Source organism: Danio aesculapii, chromosome 11 (genome assembly GCF_903798145.1).
Source record: "Danio aesculapii chromosome 11, fDanAes4.1, whole genome shotgun sequence".
Taxonomy (NCBI): domain Eukaryota; kingdom Metazoa; phylum Chordata; class Actinopteri; order Cypriniformes; family Danionidae; genus Danio; species Danio aesculapii.
In genome coordinates, this window is record NC_079445.1 from 41,346,393 (window position 1) to 41,368,183 (window position 21,791).

Below are 21,791 nucleotides of genomic sequence, written 5' to 3' on the forward strand. Positions count from 1 at the left end.
ACATTTTCCCTGCATTATCAGGAACTGATATTTGGACATGTGTCTTGTGAACGCAACAGTGCGCACCACTTCCTTATATTGTCACCATTTACAACTGTGTGTCTTTTCCCAGAGAAGCCAATGACGCCACTGCTTGGGTATATAGTGAAAGACGAACGTAACCGTGATGCACAAGATTACCTACAAGTAGATACATCTCAAATGGCACAATTTACGTTCATACACTCAACCGCGTAGCATACGAGTTTTGTGTCGGCTCTAAAATGGATCACTACCTTTTTTTACCAAATGGAAATTTAAACTGTTTCCCACTCGACGTTTAACAGGTGCCAAATAAGTGAAGTCAATGACCAAACTACTACATAGTCCCGCATTTACGTTTGGGATGTGAAATAATCACTAACGTAGGAGAATTTTGCTTGCACAATCCACAATAAATGAATGAATCCAACCTCAGCACCCAATAGCTCCTCCACTTCCGCTACACGAGCAAAGCTACGAGTGTTGAAGTGTTCAACATACTACACTTATTTTTGGACATTATCAAGAGGACTAATATTTTCACCAGTTAATATTTATATTAGGTGAGTTGATTCTATCTTCTGCTGTAGTGTGAAATCAGTTAAAGGGGACCTATTATGCAAAAATCACTATTATTAGAGATGTAAACACAGTTGTGTGGCAAGAGTCTGTGAATATTACCAGCTTTTAACGGTAAAAATGAAGTAATTATATTGTTTATAATCACACTTGATAAAGAAACACTTTGATTGACATTCTCCCTTTGCATGTGTCATCAGAGGGGGAAAGCCCCGCCCACTAGTGACAATCTCTCCCTCATTAGCATAGACAGCTCTTAGTAAGAAGCAGCTGCCCGCCATTAGAGCTTTGAATCTGATGCTATGGTGACACCTCACCTTTCAAAGAGTTGTAAAACATTATTTGTGTGGTATTTTGAGCTGAAACTTCACACACACACTCTAGGGACATCAGAGACTTATTTTACATCTTGTAAATATAGGGATAACAGGTCCCCTTCAACATTTCCAAATAAACATTTTCTCAATTGTGATATTATTTATTTTGCCCATAACCCCCCAGCCCTAGATGAACTACAAATAGACGGATGTTAAAATGCTGGGGTTTTGAGTTTGACCACTTTCAACCACATTCAGAGGTTTTACCAGTAATACCAGGTGTAAACAGTGTCGTAGGGTTACGATAAACAGGGAAACTTTTTAAACAATGCAGCCCGGCAATCATGTGTGATGTAGTTTAGCTATTGAGAATCTTTTAGATCCTGCTGACCTAATTAGTTGACCCATGTCCCACCTGGTTTCCCAAATTTGACATCATTGACCCACATTACAGTTGCCCCACGTATCATCACCTACAGAGAGGCTCAGTATCTAGCACAGGGTTGCCAAATCCTGGCTCTTTCTCAATTCCAAGAAAGCAGAGAACAGACTCGTGTTCTTATGAAGACTGGTCTTGTTAGGTCACCTCGGAAGAATGAACTCAGGAGTCCGCGAGAACAGAGAACGCGTGCTGTGAGAAATGAGATGCTGCGTTCTTCCTGATGGTCACATGACCTTCCCGTATTTTTAATGGAAATTTTATTTAAACATTACAGCATTCATACAGCGATTTATTGTTTTCCCCTTTTCAATATATATATAACATGCACAAAAAACGTACAAATTTAATTTGCACAATACAAATAAAACTAATTAATACAAATTTAGCAAATAAACAACCTTCTGTTTACGCCTTTAAGATTTTCATGGTAATGTTTACTTTCATCAGGTGCATCCCAAATCGTATATTTATACACTATTCTACGCCATTTTGTAGTATAAATAGTGTAAGTAGTGCGTTCACACCGAAAACTCTAATAATAATAAGTGCACCTTAATTAACTAGATGATGCACTCATTCAACCGGTAAAATGAAGTGTGGAATGATGGACACTTCACACACTCAACTGGTTCACACACCCGCTGGTTTGCTCACATAGTTGAAGAGGCAGAGCGATCAGGTACACATGTTGGATAACTTTACTTATTTTATATTGTGAAAGCAAAATTCTCCTACGAGAGTGATTATAGCGCCTCCCGATGGTCAATGTGGTTATAATCATGACAGGTATTATTTGGTACTTTGGTCATTTATTTCACATCAGGGAAACGGTTTGAATTTCCGCTTAGTAAAAAAACATCTGTGTTCCATTTGGGACGACACTACAGTACATACAGATACTTTGCTGTTGAGTGTGTAAGTGCATAAGTACATACTACATAAGTGCATAGTGTCCTATTTGGGACGCAGCTAATATCTCATTTAGGGAAACTTCAGAGACAAATAAGTTATATCTCTGAACTTTAATAATAAATCTATATAAAATATGCTGTGCTTCCCCGTCGCAGTGACTTCTGGGACTTTTAGAGCGAGTTCGGTGCTCAAGTCTGCATCGATGCATCCTTGATATCAAGAACACATCCTGGAAGTGTTACGCGTCCTCTGTTCTTGCAGTCTTGAGTTTTGGAACTGAACTTTGGCGGATGATGATGACGTTACACGAGAACACGAGGACGCAAGACTGCTGAAGAACGCATATTGAGAAACAGCCCCTGTTCCTGGAGATCTACCTTACTGCAGAGTTCAGCTCCAACCCTGATCAAACACACATGAACTAATTAAGTAGGATCTGAAGGAGCACTTGGTATTTAAAGACAGGTGTGTTTGATCAAGGTTGCAGCTGAACTCTGCAGGAAGGTAGATCTCCCGGAACAGGATCGGGCACCTTTGATCTAGTGACATATAAGCTAACTTATCTGGATGATATCAAGTCATTATCGTTTAACAGAAACACTACACTTCTGCAAGCTTTCATCAATTAATGAACTTATTTCTAGTGATGATAGAACCAAAAATAAACACTCATTTTATACACCTCACTTTATTTGAATAACTTGATTTCCCCAACTCACAGATGTTGCTGGCTCTATATATTAAATGCCTCAGACTTTCTATTTCATGCCCTGTATTGATTATCCAAAGGTGCATTAGAATAACTTTACAATGAAACTAAAAATATCCAACCAACACTCTGAAAATATTGAGGTGTTTTAACACAATGTTGGGTCAAAAATGGACAAACTCAACCACTGAATTAAATGGTGTAATTTAAATTGAACTGGTTTCCCAGTACTGGGTGTACCTGGAAGGGCATCCGCTGAGTAAAACATATGCTGGTTAAGTTGGCGGTTCATTCCGCTGTGGTGACCCCTCATGAATAAAGGGACTAAGCCAAAGGAAAATAATAAATTAATCAATTAAATTGAAAAAACTATCCCAATTTTGGGTTTGTCTATATTAGACTCAACGTTGGGTTAAAACAACCCAGTAAACCACATGGGGACCTATCTTAAGACTCTTGGGAATTGAGCATTTTAATTTTGTAAATTTTCATCTCTAACTTTTATATTCATGACACTGACTTCTTTTAAAAGTGAATATTGTCATCTTATTTTATATGTTTATGTTTATGCTACATATGTTGTGTGTATATATGTAGGAATACTTGGTAATTGAGACGATCCCTCATTGGGGGGGGGGGGGGGGGATAATGTCAATTATACTGTACTGTTTTTTCTTCTTCTTTTTATTGGTATTGTGCTGTTTTTGTTAAATATCTTATAAATGTTAAATAAAATAAAATATCACAAAAAACAACCCAGTCTTTCTTAGAGTGAAACAAGTATTGTAAAATAAAATCCCTATTTTGCCATTCATAAATTTCCATCTAAATCACAATCAAACACTAAAACACTACGCACAAAATCTGAAAAGATTGCAAAAACATTGCATCACATTGTCAAACCCATCTATAGGAAAACGACAGAATGAAGACCTATTTACAAGAGATACTACTCTCCTTTAACCTACGCAGTAAAAAGCCAACCACACGCTCTGCATTTATACAGTGGAAACCAATATGAATGGTCAAAGTGGGTCATTCAATGCAGGATGTCAAAGACAAAAGATTCCTTTGTTGTTTTTTTTTCCTGTCCTGCAATGACCTTCAGATTGAGCATATCCTGAGAGCTCTGCAGACAAACTCAAGACTGCAGAACTCCAAATGAACAGTTATGACGGAGCAAAACAAAAGCAGAAGTGAAATTAGACGGAAATGACTGTTAACTAGTTAAATAATCTGCAAATTAGTGTGGGAAAATAAAACAATCATGACTGGGAAACTCAGATCGGGAGAGCAGACAAACAGTACAGAGGAAAAGCAAGGGACTTTTGTTAAACACCGGGAACTTTTCTGACTGCTCATACAGCATTTGTTTATCTGTTTTCTGTTTGACCACACAAAATATACTATATGAAACAGGCTATATAATGATATGAATATGGTGGCATGTAAAGTACTATTTGGTTATTGTTTGATTTCCAAAACATATATCAAGTCACATTTTACCCTTAATGGCAGTATAGTCTTGTCACGATACTGGAATGTGGTACCAATTGATACTGGAATTTTAAAAACTTCCATTCCCCGCTAACATTTGAGCGATGTTAAGCACGCTTTTAAACCGAGCTGATTGGCCATTGTGTTCACGTGCTCAACAGAAATGACTGTGATTGGCCGTGAAGGTCATCAGTTCACTAAACTCACCACTGTTTCTGAGCGTAACCTCAGATACAGAAACACTAGAGCGTTTCAAAGTCTTTTCGATCAGCTGGTTTGTTTATAAGCTGACATATGAACGATCCGCTGATGAATCGTGGCTTTAAAATGCTCCAGTGTCACTGTATCTGTGGTTACACTCAGTAAAGTGTTTGAGAACGCGCTCAAATGTTCGTGGGAAATGGACGTTTTTAAAATTTCACTACAGATTAGTACCGAATTCCAGTATCGTGACAATCCTAGCACAGTGTGTGATTTTTCACCACTAGAGGGCGGGTTCACAACAAACAAAGGCACCGTTTGATGATGCAGTGACTTAGTGTGTAATCATGAGAGTTGTGGTCTTCATCAACCTAAAGGACTCCTGCAGAAATCATCTCGATGGACGAGTTGAGCATGACACGGAAGCAGCAGAGCTTTTATTATGCCACAGTCCACCATTTACAATTCTTCAGCTCATGATCACATAGAGAAGAACCAGCGTTGTTTTATCACACTAAATACATAACAGGCTTCAGTTATAACGCTGCTCTGTGCGGTCTGATAAAACAACACAACATATTAAAGCATCTTTTGTGTTTCCACATTTTCCGTAAAACTAAACCAGAAATCAAATGTATGTGACATCATTAGCATGAACACACAGCACACGATTTCATCAATACAATAGTGATAAGTGCATAAGTCAGCAAAATATAAAATACTCTTCTATTAGTGCTTCCCAGTGATGGGTTGCAGTTGGTAGGGCATCCACTGCGTATAACATATGCTGGATAAGTTGGCGGTTCATTAATAATAATTATTCCTTACATTCATATAGCGCTTTTCTGGGCACTCAAAGCGCTTTTACACATTGGGGGGAATCTCTTTATCCACCACCAGTGTGCAGCAAGCCAGCATCCACCTGGATGACGCGACGGCAGCCATATTGCACCAGACCGCACACCAGCTGATTGGTGGAGAGGAGAAAGAGCGATGAAGCCCACTATGATATGGGGATGGTTAGGAGGCCATGATGGACAGAGGCCAGTGGGCCAGGATGGCCAGGACGCAAGGTTAAACCCCTACTCTTATTCGAAGAACATTCTGGGATTTTATTGACCACAGAGTCAGGACCTCGGTTTAACATCTCATCTGAAAGACGGCGCTTACAGATCAGTATAGAGTCCCCTTCACTATACTGGGGCATTAGGACCCACACAGACCGCAGGTTTGGCGCCCCCTTCCGGCAGCAACCCAGCTTTTCTATGTGGTCTTCCATCCAGGTTCTGACCAGGCGCAGCCCTGCTTAGCTTCAGTGGGTGACCATGTGAGAGTTGCAGAGAGCTAGCTGCCGACATTCTGCGGTGGTGACCCCAAATTAATAAAGGGACTAAGCTGAAAAGAAAATGAATGAATGTTCTATTAGCGATGAAATAAACAAAGCTTTTTAAAGCATTGAAACAACTGAACCTATTGCTTCGCAAAATGATTCAATGTTTGAAACAGCCCACGCTAGCGACACCTGGTGGTCAAAACCATGTAAATTCATCAAAAACATCTATTATAATAGAGTGGAGGAACTATGACATCAATTTGTATGCAAAAACCCGGAAGCGAGTTAGCATTTTAGCAGTTCCGGTTCCCTCGTCCCAAAGTCAATGAGTAATTTAAATGGAATTTCAGTTAAATTGCTTAAATAAGGTTTGTGTCTAACACAAACTCAAGATACTTTCACGTTTTATTTTATGACAGAAAAGACATCAGTTACGTCACACTCTTGATTTATTATTCGGTTACGCTATTTAAAAAAAGACAGCTACTATCAAGTTGCTAAATGGGACTACAGGCAGTGTTGGAGACATTATATGTCATCAAGCTGAACTGGTCTGGAACGCAGCCCGCTTGCGTTGGACATTTGCATTTTGTCTGGTATTTAAGAATTTTCATGAATACTATTTTATTGTTTGTAGTATTTTTCGAATAGGGAATTCATATTGTGTGTAGACATTTCTAAAGACTGTAAAGCAGGTTGCACACCAGAAGCGCCGCTCGGGGCAGCAACACGGCGCGCACATGACAGTTAAAAGTATCACACACCAGACGCGCACATTCGCATGATATTTAACATGAAACTAATCAGATTGCGCTCTGTGGCATGGCAGGAATATGAACAGTGTCCTGAGTCGTGGCTGGGCACCGCCGACAGCCACTGAATTGCGGAGCCGGTGTTGGTACCCTGATAGAAACCTATGTTTAGAATTCTAAAATGCATGGCGCTGTGTGGTGCGCTTTGATAGCTGTCCCTCACACCTTATTTCTGTCGACTATTACTAAGGTAAGCGGGCTGTTTGCGCGTGAGCGATAGACTTATTTAAATGTGTCTTATGATAATACTATGTAGGCACATTTATACAAACAGTTTTAAAACTTTAACATCAACTGTAAAGCAAAATAAAATGTATTTCCTACGTAAAAAACATCCAAAAAGCACGTAGGATTATAATATAATAAACCAAGAGAGTAAATCTTTGTCATGGACCATATTTCTTAAAATAAGCTTGAAAAGTCATCTAGCAGGGTGATGTTGACGTCACAGGAAAGCGCCCCGAGGGCAGTGTAGTCCGTTTATAGCCTAATGTTAGCTTTTTAGTTGTTGCGTTTGCATCTAAGATCAAAAAGTGCTAAAAGTTATATTATCGTGTGAGGATTATCCAGCTGGACAAAACATGTAAGTGTAATGAACAGTGTTTGAACACAGAGCTTATTATTTGCAATCTTCGAAAAGACTATGAGAAAATCCTATGGGGATTTTATCGAGGGAACCAGTTTTTTGCTAGCAGCCGATTGGCCTACAAGGTGACGTTATAGTTCCTCCACTCTGTTCAATTCTTCAAACAGATTGCAAACTTAACATTAAAATTGTAACCAATGCACTTAGCTTATCATCATTAGCTTAATATCAATAAATATTAAGTATCTGCATAATTTTCAAGGCTTATATATTGTTTGTTCCATGATGGGCTCTGATAAACAGGCCAACAAGAGACTACTCATTGTTAGAAACTATTTTTCCTTTTCATTTTATAAATAAAACATTTAACTACTCTCAAGAGGAGAGGACTGCTAGAATGACTTACAATCCTCGACACCAATTAGTCTGAAGCCCAAGAAGCTCTCTTAAACCACTGGTCAGTCAGGAGAGAGTGGGCGTGACCTGACCAACATCTTAAACTCAATACCGCTCCAGAATCTTCATGCAGAAATGCAGAAGGTTACTCCCAGAGGATCATAAATTGTTTCTGTACTGATCTCCAAGTCTGTTCTCTTTCCAGAAATTTAAGCTCAGTATAGTTTCATGCCTCGATGGATCCTCAAATCTGCGACGCAAACTCCACGCACACGACATGAAGACTTCCTAAGAAACTCTCGGAATCTCACAGAATTTCCACAGATCCCAGCATCCTCGCGTGAAGAGCAGAGAGACCAAAATGCAAGTAGGCCTATTAGCTGTGCGTTTTTAAACGGTGCCCCTTTTCACCTAAAAGGTGGTTCTGGGTAGCTGTGTGTAAACTAGGGCTGCACAGTATATCGTTTCAGCATCGATATCCCAATGTAAGTATCTGTTATAGTCACATTACAGGATCTGCAATGTCTAATTGGGATTATAATAACCAAAAAACACTAATAATATGAAAGACTTTTATTTGGATGTGTTTTAAAGACTGTGACTGAGCAATTCCATCCAATTGTCAACCTTGCCATGAAAATAATTAAGTTTTCACCAAAACGTTTCTGCATTTTTTTTGTGTAGGCTTGTATTTTACAGTGCTTTAAACATACTCAAAAATGTCTCTGTCAGTGTTTTCAAACAATTATATTTGATTTACCAAAATCACACAAATTGCAATTTCACATCCGTCACATCCATAACAGAGAGACGTCACATCCATAACAGAGAGACGTCACATCCATAACAGAGAGATGTCACATCCATAACAGAGAGACGTCACATCCATAACAGAGAGACGTCACATCCATAACAGAGAGACGTCACATCCATAACAGAGAGATGTCACATCCATAACAGAGAGACGTCACATCCATAACAGAGAGACGTCACATCCATAACAGAGAGACGTCACATCCATAACAGAGAGACGTCACATTCATAACGAAGCTTTTCCCTCATAAATGCAAAAATGTCAAATCAGATCAATCATGTTTGTTCTATAGTGAGCCAACTCTTCTCCTTTTGATTAGCATCGGATCTTTAGGCTTGTGCGGCTTAATTCACAGAATTTCTACAATGTACTGTAAACTTCCAGACTTTTTTTGTCACACCCATGACGCATCTTTATTTTCCTCATTTAAATTTTAATAATGTTTACAGATTGATGTTTTTCTGCTCCCGTAACTCTGCGGCTAGTTGTTTTGAAAAATATAAAGAGATGTTTCAATATAATGTTAACATATATACTTCCTCTGTCAATTCATGTTTTGAGATTTTACGGCAAATGTCATATCAATAACACTGGAATTGCTCGACTGTACAATTGCAAGTCAATTTAAACCATTTGGGCACAAGAAATGTTAAAGTTTGCTGCTTTAACAAAGGTTAATCGTGTTTATTATTTAATACAATAAAATACGCAGTGTTATTTTACATTTGATTATTGAATTTCTGTACTTCAATACTGTTGAAGTCCCACCGAACACGATAAAAGATTGCTTATTTCATTTTTATTTATTTTAATTTGCACATTTGCTCAACTAAAAATAATTCCAGATAACATCACATTCATTTTATACCATGTGGACATTAACGATACCAGCTCAATCCTACCAGCTTTATTAAAATGACTTAAACTTCTAAAATGATTCCCTAACTTCACAAGCAGTATTATTCCCTTTTTAAATAAATAAACAATTAAACGAGTGCACTCAGTCGAGCGGATATATTCATTGGTATATTTATTCTGCTACATTTCACTGTAAGTCATATATTCAGAATTAAATAACTTGTTATTTTTGATTGTTCATATTTCTAAATTTGGGCTTATTTCAGCACAGTCTCATTAAAATGTCTACAAACAGAGGCACCGCTGGCCGGACGGGCCCTATGACAACATTTCGATGGTGCTCCAGATGAAAGTGAAAACCGGGGGGAGGCGAGTTGTCATGGACGAAAGTAAAGAGCGGAGCCGGGGGCATTGTTGTGTCACAGATGAAAGTTAAGTGTGGGGAGGTGGGGGTCGCAAGGGGGGTGGGATGTTGTAGACAAAAGTGAAGAGTGATGGAGGTGTTTATGTCACAGACAAAGTGAAGAGTGGAGGGTTGGGGGGTATTGGGCAGCTCCTAATAATTCTGGGGTTCCCACAATGGAGGGCGAATAAAGCCTCGTCGTTCATGTGGATTACACAGTTAAGTGGAGAACATTACATTTTATTTTAGCATGATGAGCTATGGCAAAGCTGTGGCGCAGTAGGTAGTGCTGTCACCTCACAGCAAAAAATTTGCTGGTTCGAGCCTCGGCTAGGTCAGTTGGCGTATCTGTGTGGAGTTTGGATGTTCTCCCTGCGTTCGTGTACAGTACAGGTGAATTGGGTAGGCTAAATCGTGCGTAGTATATGTGTGTGTGTGAATAAGTGTGTATGTGTTTCCCAGTGATAGGTTGCAGCTGGAAGAGCATCCGCTGCATAAAACAAATGCTGGATTAGTTGGCGGTTCATTCCGCTGTGGTGACCCCAGATTAATAAAGGGACTAAGCCGAAAAGAAATTGAATGAATGATGAGCTACACTGAGCATATTTTCACAGCTTCCTTAGAAACAAAAGAAGCAATCACTCAGGTCAAACAAGCATCCTCGCAAAACCCATTCCACATTATGGACCACAGTATTTCAGCAATCTCAGCGTGAAGCCTCAAATGATTGAATCCCTGATAAACACGAGCCTGCAGCCCGTATATCAGCAGCATTACTGATCTGAGCATCTTTTAAAGGAAGTCACATGGAGGATTGCACTTTCTGCCACAGACCAAATTGCACAGAATGGTTTAATCTGCTGCAATCAAGCATCACGCTCGATTCATGTGGCAAGTACTGACGAATGACTCATATACAACTGAAAACAGATCATCTGAGATCAGTCAACTTCCAAATTAAAAAAAAAATCTCTTTGTGAAGATTTCAGAGGCAGAAGTACATCCGCAGATCACCGATTAGATGTTACGAAAAATGACTGCATCATCTCTAAAACCACAGGCATTGTTTAAGACAAGTGATGAGTGCTCAGGAAATTGCTGCGTGTTACTGGGAAACGACCTACATATACAGGCCAGCAGACTTCCTGAAGAGCAGAGCTTGAGTGCTTCTCATTTACAGTCTCTGTGCCCTTGTAAATCAGTCTGAGATGATTCCAGCAACTCACTGCATACAAAGTGCATGCACATACTGCTTTTTTAAACACCCTGAAATGTTGCAATCAGATTGCCAGATGCATTCAGCTTTCTTTAGTCTGCAGTTTCTAAAGGCTGGATTATACTCCTGCGTCGAGTGATCAACGTGACCCACGGCACATGCCTTGTGCGGTGCATTGATACTTCTGTGTGCTGTTTGTGTTGCTCTGCACACAATAACACTTCCGAAATGCTAGCTGCAATGGGTTTCTTTGTGGGTGTTTTGTTTTTTCTGAACGCTACCCTAACGTATTAGTAGCTAAAACTCGCTCATTTTGAGGCGGGAGCTGGCGGACGTGCAACAACTTTAATCATGAGGCAAACACAAAACAAAACTTTCCATCTGGAGCTCCTCCACGAGACTCGACACTTGTAAACACTCTCATGCCTCTCAGCACCGACCAAGTTTGTTACAAACTGTGGGGGAAACTGGAGTACCCGAAGGAAACCCACTCCAACATGGGAAACTCCACACAGAAATGACTCCACACCAAATGATCCAGCCGAGGCTCGAACCAGCGACCTTCTTGCTGTGAGGCGACAGCGCTACCCACTGAGCCACCCCTTGTGTATTTTTATGGATCTAAATTTGAATCTCATTTCGAGGGTCGCTACTTTCCTTGGGAGGTCGCAAAATATATTTGGGTAAACTTGTAGTGGGCTGGTTATAGAGACCAAAACAAAGACATTCCAAAACGGAACATGACGGACTTAAAGGCTTAATCCCAATTCTACCCCTTAGCATAGGGCTAAGGGGATGGGGTAGATAGCCCTCGAAATAGAGATTTTTCAGGACCACACTCGACACAAAGGGGTACAAAAGTTTCCCAAAATACACCAGCCACAAAGGCAGCATGGCTGCACCCCGAAGTCGGATGCACCCTGAAGGAGATGCACAAATTCTGTCATTATTACGAATTCTTACGACAAACAAGCACATGTTTTAATATATTTAATATATACGGTGTAAATGCACAGTACAGCTACAATCTTATTGCCACATTAGACTGTCATGATAACATGACATTGTTGCCTTCAGTGATTTCATGAAGATAAATACCAAAAAAATAAAGCAACTGGATTAACTACAGCAGTCGCCATCGTCGATCTCATATGAAGCAAGAGATCGCGACGACATATGATGATGTGTGCGGGTGCTGTAGTGGTGTCCCATTACTTAGTGGTAAATTTTGAAGCCCTTCACCTTCACACTCTGTTTTAAGGGCCAAAGGCAAGGGGAAGGGAAGGGGTACAAAAATAAAATTGTGATTGGGCCAAAGTCTGCCTGGGTTCTGTTCTTCGTACGTGGATTACTTAATTTGCTGATTTGGTTATTGACGATTTGACATGATCCAGGATCGCTTCGTTCTTTAAAACTCATCTGAGAGTTGTTGTCATAGCAACAGTTCTGGTAGCTCAAATCTGCTCGGGAGTAGGCTCATTTCATTTAAACTGGTTTAAATCAGGTCAGTTCAAGCAAAGGTGATGCTGAGAGTATGTACCAAATCTTCTTACAGTAGTAGTTTTATACACTTGAGAAAATAGTAAATAGTTAAAAAAATATATAGAAATTAAACTTACGCAATCTGGGGTCCGTTTTTCGTTCCTCACTTAAATGAGGGAGATTTGGCAGATCCTGGATCTGTTAATCTTGGTAACTGATCTCTGGCTAATTTGGTTCTTCAAACAACTTTGTGAATCAGATTAAAACGTCTGGATGAACTGATCTGAGATCACTGTGTGTGTTGTGAAGGACAGATCTATCGATCCTCGAAATCATGATCAGCAATGCAATGATTGGCTGACAGCATAGCAGCGTAATGACATCATCCGATTAATATTTAATTATCCAGATGAGCAAAATTATATAAAATTCGTAGTAAACGGTTTGTTAAATATGATACGCAATAACTTTCAACATTTGGTGTGAGCTGCAGGCTTTACACTTTCATGTGTCAAGAGTATTCATCATGTATTTCAATGTATAACAATGTATTTATTTCTATATTTAGAGAAGATTTTCTTTATTATAGTAGCCGAGGCCCACTCAAGTTTCTTAATCGGTGTTTGTATGTATATATATATATATATATATATAAATAAACATTATATATACTAATTTCCCAAGTGTATATAACTACTACGGTAAGAAAATACCAGCATTTGGTATACTTTCACTATCACCTTTGCTTGAACTGACCCGATCTAATCCAGTTTAAATGAAATGAGCCTACTCCCGAGCAGATTTGAGCTACCAGAACTGTTGCTATGACAACAACTCTCAGATGAGTTTTAAAGAACGAAGCGATCCTGGATCGTGTCAAATCGTCAATAACCAAATCCAGTTGATTGAGTAACAGACCCCTGTTCTCCGAAATAAAAGTACAAAAACTGTCACGGGGGGGTTCTATCCCCAAGGGGTTCAAAGAGAATGTTTAATATTATGGACTTTTTAGATACAAATGCGTACTATTTTAAGGTAACAGCTTTTTTTACAATTTGTGTATAATAATAGCCATGCACAACATTAGACTGTTTTTTGTTTGTTTGTTTGTTTGTTTAATTTTTTTAATTTAAAACATGTACATGTTTTGACAGCTAATATGACGGTGATTTTGCAAAAGTTTATTTAAGTTAGTTATTTTTTACACCGATTAAGAAACTCAAATAGGCCTATAGGTTACTATAATAAAGAAAATCCACTTAATATGTAAAACGAAGTAAAATGACGAAATACTGAAAGTGTTAAGCCTGCAGCTCACAACAAATGTGGAAAGTTATTATATTTAACAAACTGTTTACTGCTAATTTGATGTAATTTTGCTCGCATAGATAATTTAATATGATCAGATGTCATTACGCTGCGGTGCTGTCAGCCAATCATTGCATTGCTGATCATGATTTCAAGGATAGATAGATGTGTCCTTCACAACACACACAGCGATCTCAGATCAGTTCATCCAGACATTTTAATCTGATTCACAAACTTATTTGAAGAACCAAATTAGCCAGAGATCAATTATCAAGATTAAAGATCCCAGATCTGCCAAATTATCTTAGATCATTTAAGTGAGGTATGAAAAAAACAGCCTGATCACACGAGAAAACGTAAGTATTTTACGTTTTGTCAGTTTAGTGGCTAATTCGTACGAATTCGTACGAGTTCAGTCGTATGGAATTGTACGATTTTAAAAAGGAGGCGTGGCACCTAACCCCACCCCTAAACTCAACCGTCATTTGGGGATGAGCAAATCATTCTATATTGTACGAATTAGATCGTACGAATTCATACGAATTAGCCACTAAATCAAAAATTTATGAATTACCGTGAGATTGTGTTGGAAAAAACAGACCCCTGAAATGAAAATGTACAATGTTTATTTTGCTAGCTCATATTGTTATTATTAAGGTGAATAATTGATCGTCCAAGTGTAACCACTGAAAAAAAAACCTTGTTTTGGTAATCTTGAATGAAAGTCTGCTCATTTGCTTCTGCATTTGGAGTGGCTCCTTCTGTTGACGTCAACCTGAGAGTTTCCATAATAACTACATATTAATACCCTCTCTAATTGTTAAGTTCGCCATGCAGGACGACAGGCAAAAGCAAGCCCCGCCCCCTACTCATTAGGTACATCAACATACTGAAATGAGTCTCTACAACGCCCCGTTCATGCTAACTTTAAACACTGTTTTTCACCTATGTTCACTCAGCATGTTTATTAAATATGCATGCAAACATATTATTGCGTTTTTATGATTTAGAGGAGTCCTAAACTTACATACAGCACCTTTCTAAACAGTTCATTTCCCCATAATCTACAGTTGGCAAGTAGACTACAGCAGGTAAAGCAAGTGGAACCTGCAGTGTCACTTTTGAAATGCAAACGAAAGAAACATGCCTGCACACCCAGATTGCATTACCTTCATACTGGTAAAGTACGCGGACGTGTTTTGGTTTAGCTATGATGCATATGTGAACTCCCCCACCCTCTCAATCTCAACCACAAGAACAACTTGACATTATACCGGTTGGCTGCGTCTTATTATCTAAAGAGCTGCATATCTAGGGAGCTTATGCGGTGTTAAAACAGGCTGTGGTTTTGAGGCTAAAATTGTGAGCAAAAATCAACCTTTACAATCAGTTCGCTTGGTTAATTTCATGCTTATCATTTAGATAGTAAACACGTTTCGACTAGACCAATGACGCTAAAAATAGGTTACTTGAATACCCCCTAATGATGTCTTGCTCATGCTGTAAATAGTACTTTAATGGCCGATATAGCTAGGCACGTTTTTTCCGATGTTTACCGATCACAATAAATACCATCTAGGTTTGCAGCTTGCTTAATATTGAGGATGACCCTACAGTTTAAAGTAAGGGGGTGATGGCCAAAATGACGTCTATAAAGTCAGCACACTGTTTAAGAAGCACAAGATACAGTTCAGGTAGGGATATCGGTAGTTCTCCTCATGTTATACTAAAAATATTCTGTAGAGACAACCCATGATGTCTTGCACACGTTCTAAAGACGTCCAATAATGCTGTCCATGTAGGCAGTATTTTAAGCTTTTTGCTGCCTAAATATGCCGTCTACGCAACCATGTTTGTTCCATTCTGATATTTATTAAAAATACCATCTAGGTTTGCAGCTTGCTTACTATTGAGGATGACCCTACAGTTTAAAGTAAGGGGATGATGGCCAAAATGATGTCTATAAAGTCAGCACACTGTTTAAGAAGCATGCAGTTCAGGTAGGGATATCGGTAGTTCTCCTTATGTTATAAATAAAATGCTGTGCTATCACATAAGCTGTGTTATTCATATCATATCTGTGTTATTCATATCATGCCCAAAATGCTGTCTTTGTAGGTGGTATGTCATGTTTTAAGATGTTTAAGTGTGTTATCTAAATATATGATCAAAATATAGTCCCAGCTTCGCTCATGTTACGAATAAAAATATACTGTAGAGACACACATGATGTCTTGCACACTTTCTAAAGACGCCCAATAATGCTGTCTACATAGGCAGTATTTTAAGCTTTTTGCTGCCTAAATATGCCATCTACGCCACGTTTGATCCATTGTGATATTTATTAAAAATACCATCTAGGTTTGCAGCTTGCTTAATATTGAGGATGACCCTACAGTTTAAAGTAAGGTGATGATGGCCAAAATGATGTCTATAAAGTCAGCACACTGTTTAAGAAGCATGCAGTTCAGGTAGGGATATCGGTAGTTCTCCTTATGTTATACAGAAAATGCTGTGCTATCTCATAAGCTGTGTTATTCATATCATATCAGTGTTATTCATATCATGCCCAAAATGCTGCCTTTGTAGGTGGTATGTCATGTTTTAAGATGTTTAAGTGTGTTATCTAGATATATAGGATCAAAATATAGTCCCAGCTCTGCTCATGTTACGAATAAAAATATTCTGTAGAGACACCCATGATGTCTTGCACACTTTATAAAGACGTCCAATAATGCTGTCTATGTAGGCAGTATTTTAAGCTTTTTGCTGCCTAAATATGCCGTCTACGCCACGTTTGATCCATTGTGATATTTATTAAAAATACCATCTAGGTTTGCAGCTTGCTTACTATTGAGGATGACCCTACAGTTTAAAGTAAGGTGATGATGGCCAAAATGACGTCTATAAAGTCAGCACACTGTTTAAGAAGCATAAGATACAGTTCAGGTAGGGATATCGGTAGTTCTCCTTATGTTATACATAAAATGCTGTGCTATCTCATAAGCTGTGTTATTCATATCATATCTGTGTTATTCATATCACGCCCAAAATGCTGTCTTTGTAGGTGGTATGTCATGTTTTAAGATGTTTAAGTGTGTTATCTAAATATATAGGATCAAAATATAGTCCCAGCTTCGCTCATGTTATGAATAAAAATATTCTGTAGAGACACCCATGATGTCTTGCACACTTTCTAAAGACGTCCAATAATGCTGTCTACATAGGCTGTATTTTAAGCTTTATGCTGCCTAAATATGCCGTCTACGCAGCCACGTTTGATCCATTGTGATATTTATTAAAAATACCATCTAAGTTTGCAGCTTGCTTTTTTTGTAGGATGACCCTACAGTTTAAAGTAAGGGGATGAGGCCCAAAATGCTGTCTTTGTAGGTGGTATGTCATGTTTTAAGATGTTTAAGTGTGTTATCGAAACATATATGATCAAAATATAGTCCCAGCTCTGCTCATGTTACGAATAAAAAATATTCTGTAGAGACACCCATGATGTCTTGCACACTTTCTAAAGACGTCCAATAATGCTGTCTACGTAGGCAGTATTTTAAGCTTTATCATGTCTAACGATGCCATCTACGCAACCACGTTTGTTCCATTGTGATATTCACTAAATATACCATCTAGGTTGGTGGATTGCTAGGTTTAGCATATCTCTATGATGTGGTCTAATTGGAGGAGCTTATGCTAAAAATGGCCAGCACTCTGTCTAAATAGGCAGCACTTGCTTTGAGATGCCTAAAAGGCAGACATTTTACTAGATTTGCACATGTTGCTTATATACACTGCATAGACACACAGGTTTTAAGATAATTAATATGTTCATCACACTTTGCCTGCTGTCTATGTAGGCGTGCATTATGCCTAAAATGTAGGCAGGTCACTTGGTATTTCCCATGCTCAATTTTACTGAAAATAACACCCATGTAGGCTACTTACTGCAACTTACTAACTTAAAACCCGGTAATTTGCCTACATGGTATTTTTTGGACATGCCAGAAATACAGCATTGGTGCTCATTTCCAAAAAATCATGTGTAAATAGGCAGCATCTGTTTTATTACACATGAAAATGTTGTGTAGGCACACGTATATAAAAATACTTATGATGTCTAGCATGCTTTGAATTCCCAAATACATTCAAAAATAGCATGCAAGCACAATTTGCATCATGATTTCCAAATACGCAGTTGTACTGAGGTAATTCCCAAAGCTACCATCAAAATAGGCAGTCAGATTCAAACAGTGACCACTGAAAGTATGTACACTCAGGCCCGTAGAAATACTTATGATGTCCAGCTTACATTGTATTCCAAAACACATCCAAAAATAGCATGCAAGCACAATTTGCATTATGATTTCCAAATACGCAGGTATTAAGGTAATTCCCAAACCGATACCATCAAAATAGGCAGTCAGATTCAAATAGTGACCACTGAAAGTATGTACACTTAGGCCCGTAGCCAGCCTGGTGAAAAGGGTGGTTCTTTTTCTCAAAATGTGGACCTTTTTGCAATTTTAGGCCTCATTTAAGCTACTATTTAATTATGAGACTTAAATACTGCATTTTAGTGATATTTCAAGCAATATTTTAAAAATACATTTGAAAAATCATGGATAACAACAATAGCCAAAATAGTATTCAAATTCATTTTAATATCGGTCGTTTTTGGTGCTTCACACCTTTTCATTGGTCATTTTTTGTTTCAAGATTTAGAATAAAAATTACTTGTAAAATATTTTCTCTATTTCAAAACAATACAGCAGTGAAAGTTGACCTCGCTTCATCAGATTGTATGTTTTCCTGCACAGCTGATGTTGGACTCATGAAAAATAATTGTGTGCACTGGCCAAAACTGATTAGCTGAAGTCACACTGAAGGATTCCACTTGGTCTTAAAACCTTTTTCGATGGGTTATATTCACTATTTATGATGGCATAGCAGTCAAAATTGGACAAATGAGCTCATGTATGGGACAAATTCTGGACCTTTGTCAGTGAGGGGTGGGTCGGTCGAACCCCCCGAAGCTCCCGTGGCCTGACATTATAGTTCACGCCTAAAAAACAAGCCTGCACTCAAAAAAATATGCTGTTTTCTCAAACAACTTATTTAAAATAAACTGAAACAACACAATTCTTGAAGTTTTGTTTTGGGACAACTTAATTGTTTTATGTTCAACCCACTTAAATTTGTAAAAACTAAGTAAAAACTTAATTCTTTTATGTTGTCCCAACACACATCGTTTATGTGGAACCCAGCATTATTTACAGTGTATGAAATCCAAATCAGAAGTCAATGGACATAATCCATGATGCTTCTCTGACACCCACAATGATGACTATGTAGGCAACACACTTCATTTTCCAGATTTCCAAAATAAGCATCCTAATTAGCACGTGATACACAAATAGCAACTCAATTTGAGACACAACCATGGAAACTCCAACAGCGCTGCAGCAAAACAACTGAAAATCAGCACAACTTTCATCAAAAATTGCATTTAAATAGGCAGCATCTCTTTTATTACACATGAAAATGTTGTGAAGGCACACGTTCATAGAAATACTTATGATGTCCAGCTTACATTGTAATCCAAAACCCATCCAAAAATAGCCTGCAAGCACAATTTGCATCATGATTTCCAAATACGCAGGTATTAAGGTCATTCCCAAACCAATACCATCAAAATAGGCAGTCAGATTCAAATAGTGACCACTGCACTGAAAGTATGTACACTCAGGCCCGTAGCCAGCCTGGTGAAAAGGGTGGTTCTTTTTCTCAAAATGTGGACCTTTTTGCAATTTTAGGCCTCATTTAAGCTACTATTTAATTATGAGACTTAAATACTGCATTTTAGTGATATTTCAAGCACTATTTTAGCTTAAATAGATTGTCGGATGGTCATCATAACCAAAAAAATACATTTGAAAAATCATGGATAACAACAATAGCCAAAATAGTATTCAAATTCATTTTAATATTGGCCGTTTTTGGTGCTTCACACCTTTTCATTGGTGATTTTTTTTGTTTCAAGATTTAGAATAAAAATTACTTGTAAAATATTTTCTCTATTTCAAAACAATACAGCAGTGAAAGATGACCTCGCTTCATCAGATTGTATGTTTTCCTGCACAGCTGATGTTGGACTCATGAAAAATAATTGTGTGCACTGGCCAAAACTGATTAGCTGAAGTCACACTGAAGGATTCCACTTGGTCTTAAAACCTTTTCTGATGGGTTATATTCACTATTTATGATGGCATAGCAGTCAAAATTGGACAAATGAGCTCATGTAAGGGACAAATTCTGGACCTTTGTCAGTGAGGGATGGGTCGGTCGAACCCCCCGAAGCCCCCGTGGCCTGACATTACAGTTCACGCCTAAAAAACACGCCTGCACTCAAAAAAATATGCTGTTTTTTCAAACAACTTATTTAAATTAAGCTGAAACAACACAATTCTTGAGTTTTTTTGGGGGGACAACTTAATTGTTTTATGTTCAACCCACTTAAATTTGTAAAAACTAAGCTAACTTAATTCTTTTATGTTGTCCCAACACACATTGTTTATGTGGAACCCAGCATTATTTACAGTGTATGAAATCCAAATCAGAAGTCAGTGGACATAATCCATGATGCTTCTCTGACACCCACAATGATGACTACGTAGGCAACACACTTCATTTTCCAGATTTCCAAAATAAGCATCCTAATTAGCACGTGATACACAAATAGCAACTCAATTTGAGACACAACCATGGAAACTCCAACAGCGCTGGAGCAAAACAACTGAAAATCAGCACAACTTTCATCTCAACGACACACATTAGACTCCGAGCGTGTTTTTCGTTTAGTGTTATTCAGATGAAGCGTTTCATAACGATCAAAACAAACTTATGAAAGTTAAATAAGTTGTAGAATGAATCATTAGATTGTGTCAGGGACACGTATAAAGCTGTTAGTTACCTTTCCCTCCGCCATGAGCCACACCACCGTCATGAATAACAACAATAACCGTGCGATTAAAATCAACATGATCCTCCAGAGACCCGCGCGACTCACTGACCATCACTCTCGCATGAATCGCGTTTCGGAAATGGTGAAATCCAGGAAGCGCCGTGGCGTGCGTCAGACCCAGACCTCTGAAGTCCGCGCGTGCATAAACAGCTGTGTGTGTATATATATATATATATATATATATATATATATATATATATATATATATATATATATATATATATATATATATATATATATATATATAGTTCAAGTCTAGTAAATTATTTTGACTAAACAATTTCAAGGGATATCACTCAAATGTAAGATGCAAAAATTAATAGCGACAGACAGAATGATATACAAATAGATAAAGTAATATAGATAGATAAACTGATGATGGAGGGATGGATGGATACTGTAGATAGACAGATGGACTGATAGACAGACAGACAGACAGATAGATAGATAGATAGATAGATAGATAGACAGGCAAACAGATAGATAGATAGATAGATAGATAGATAGATAGATAGATAGATAGATAGATAGATAGATAGATAGATAGATAGATAGATAGATAGATAGATAGATAGATAGATAGATAGATAGATAGATAGATAGATAGATAGATAGATGGGTGGAGGGGTGGATGGATACTGTAGATAGACGGATAGACAGACGGACGGATAGTTAGATAGATAGACAGACAGACAGACAGACAGACAGACAGACAGACAGACAGACAGACAGACAGACAGACAGACAGACAGATAGATAGATAGATAGATAGATAGATAGATAGATAGATAGATAGATAGATAGATAGATAGATAGATAGATAGATAGACAGACAGACAGATATATAGATATGATGAACTTTATTTACTTCAATA

At 38.1% G+C, this 21,791-nt stretch overlaps 1 protein-coding gene across 2 annotated transcripts in view; it reads right to left on the reverse strand.

Annotated features, from left to right (window-relative positions):
• tnfrsf1b (tumor necrosis factor receptor superfamily, member 1B) overlaps nt 1-20,980 on the reverse strand; it is a 34,427-nt gene extending 13,447 nt beyond the window's left edge. For both annotated transcript variants that reach the window (XM_056468399.1, XM_056468398.1), the window contains exon 1: nt 20,866-20,980. In XM_056468399.1, coding sequence (XP_056324374.1) covers nt 20,866-20,934 — 69 coding nt within the window. In that variant the 5' untranslated portion in view covers nt 20,935-20,980. The remainder of the gene's footprint in view (nt 1-20,865) is intronic.
• Between the last annotated feature and the right edge of the window lie 811 nt (nt 20,981-21,791).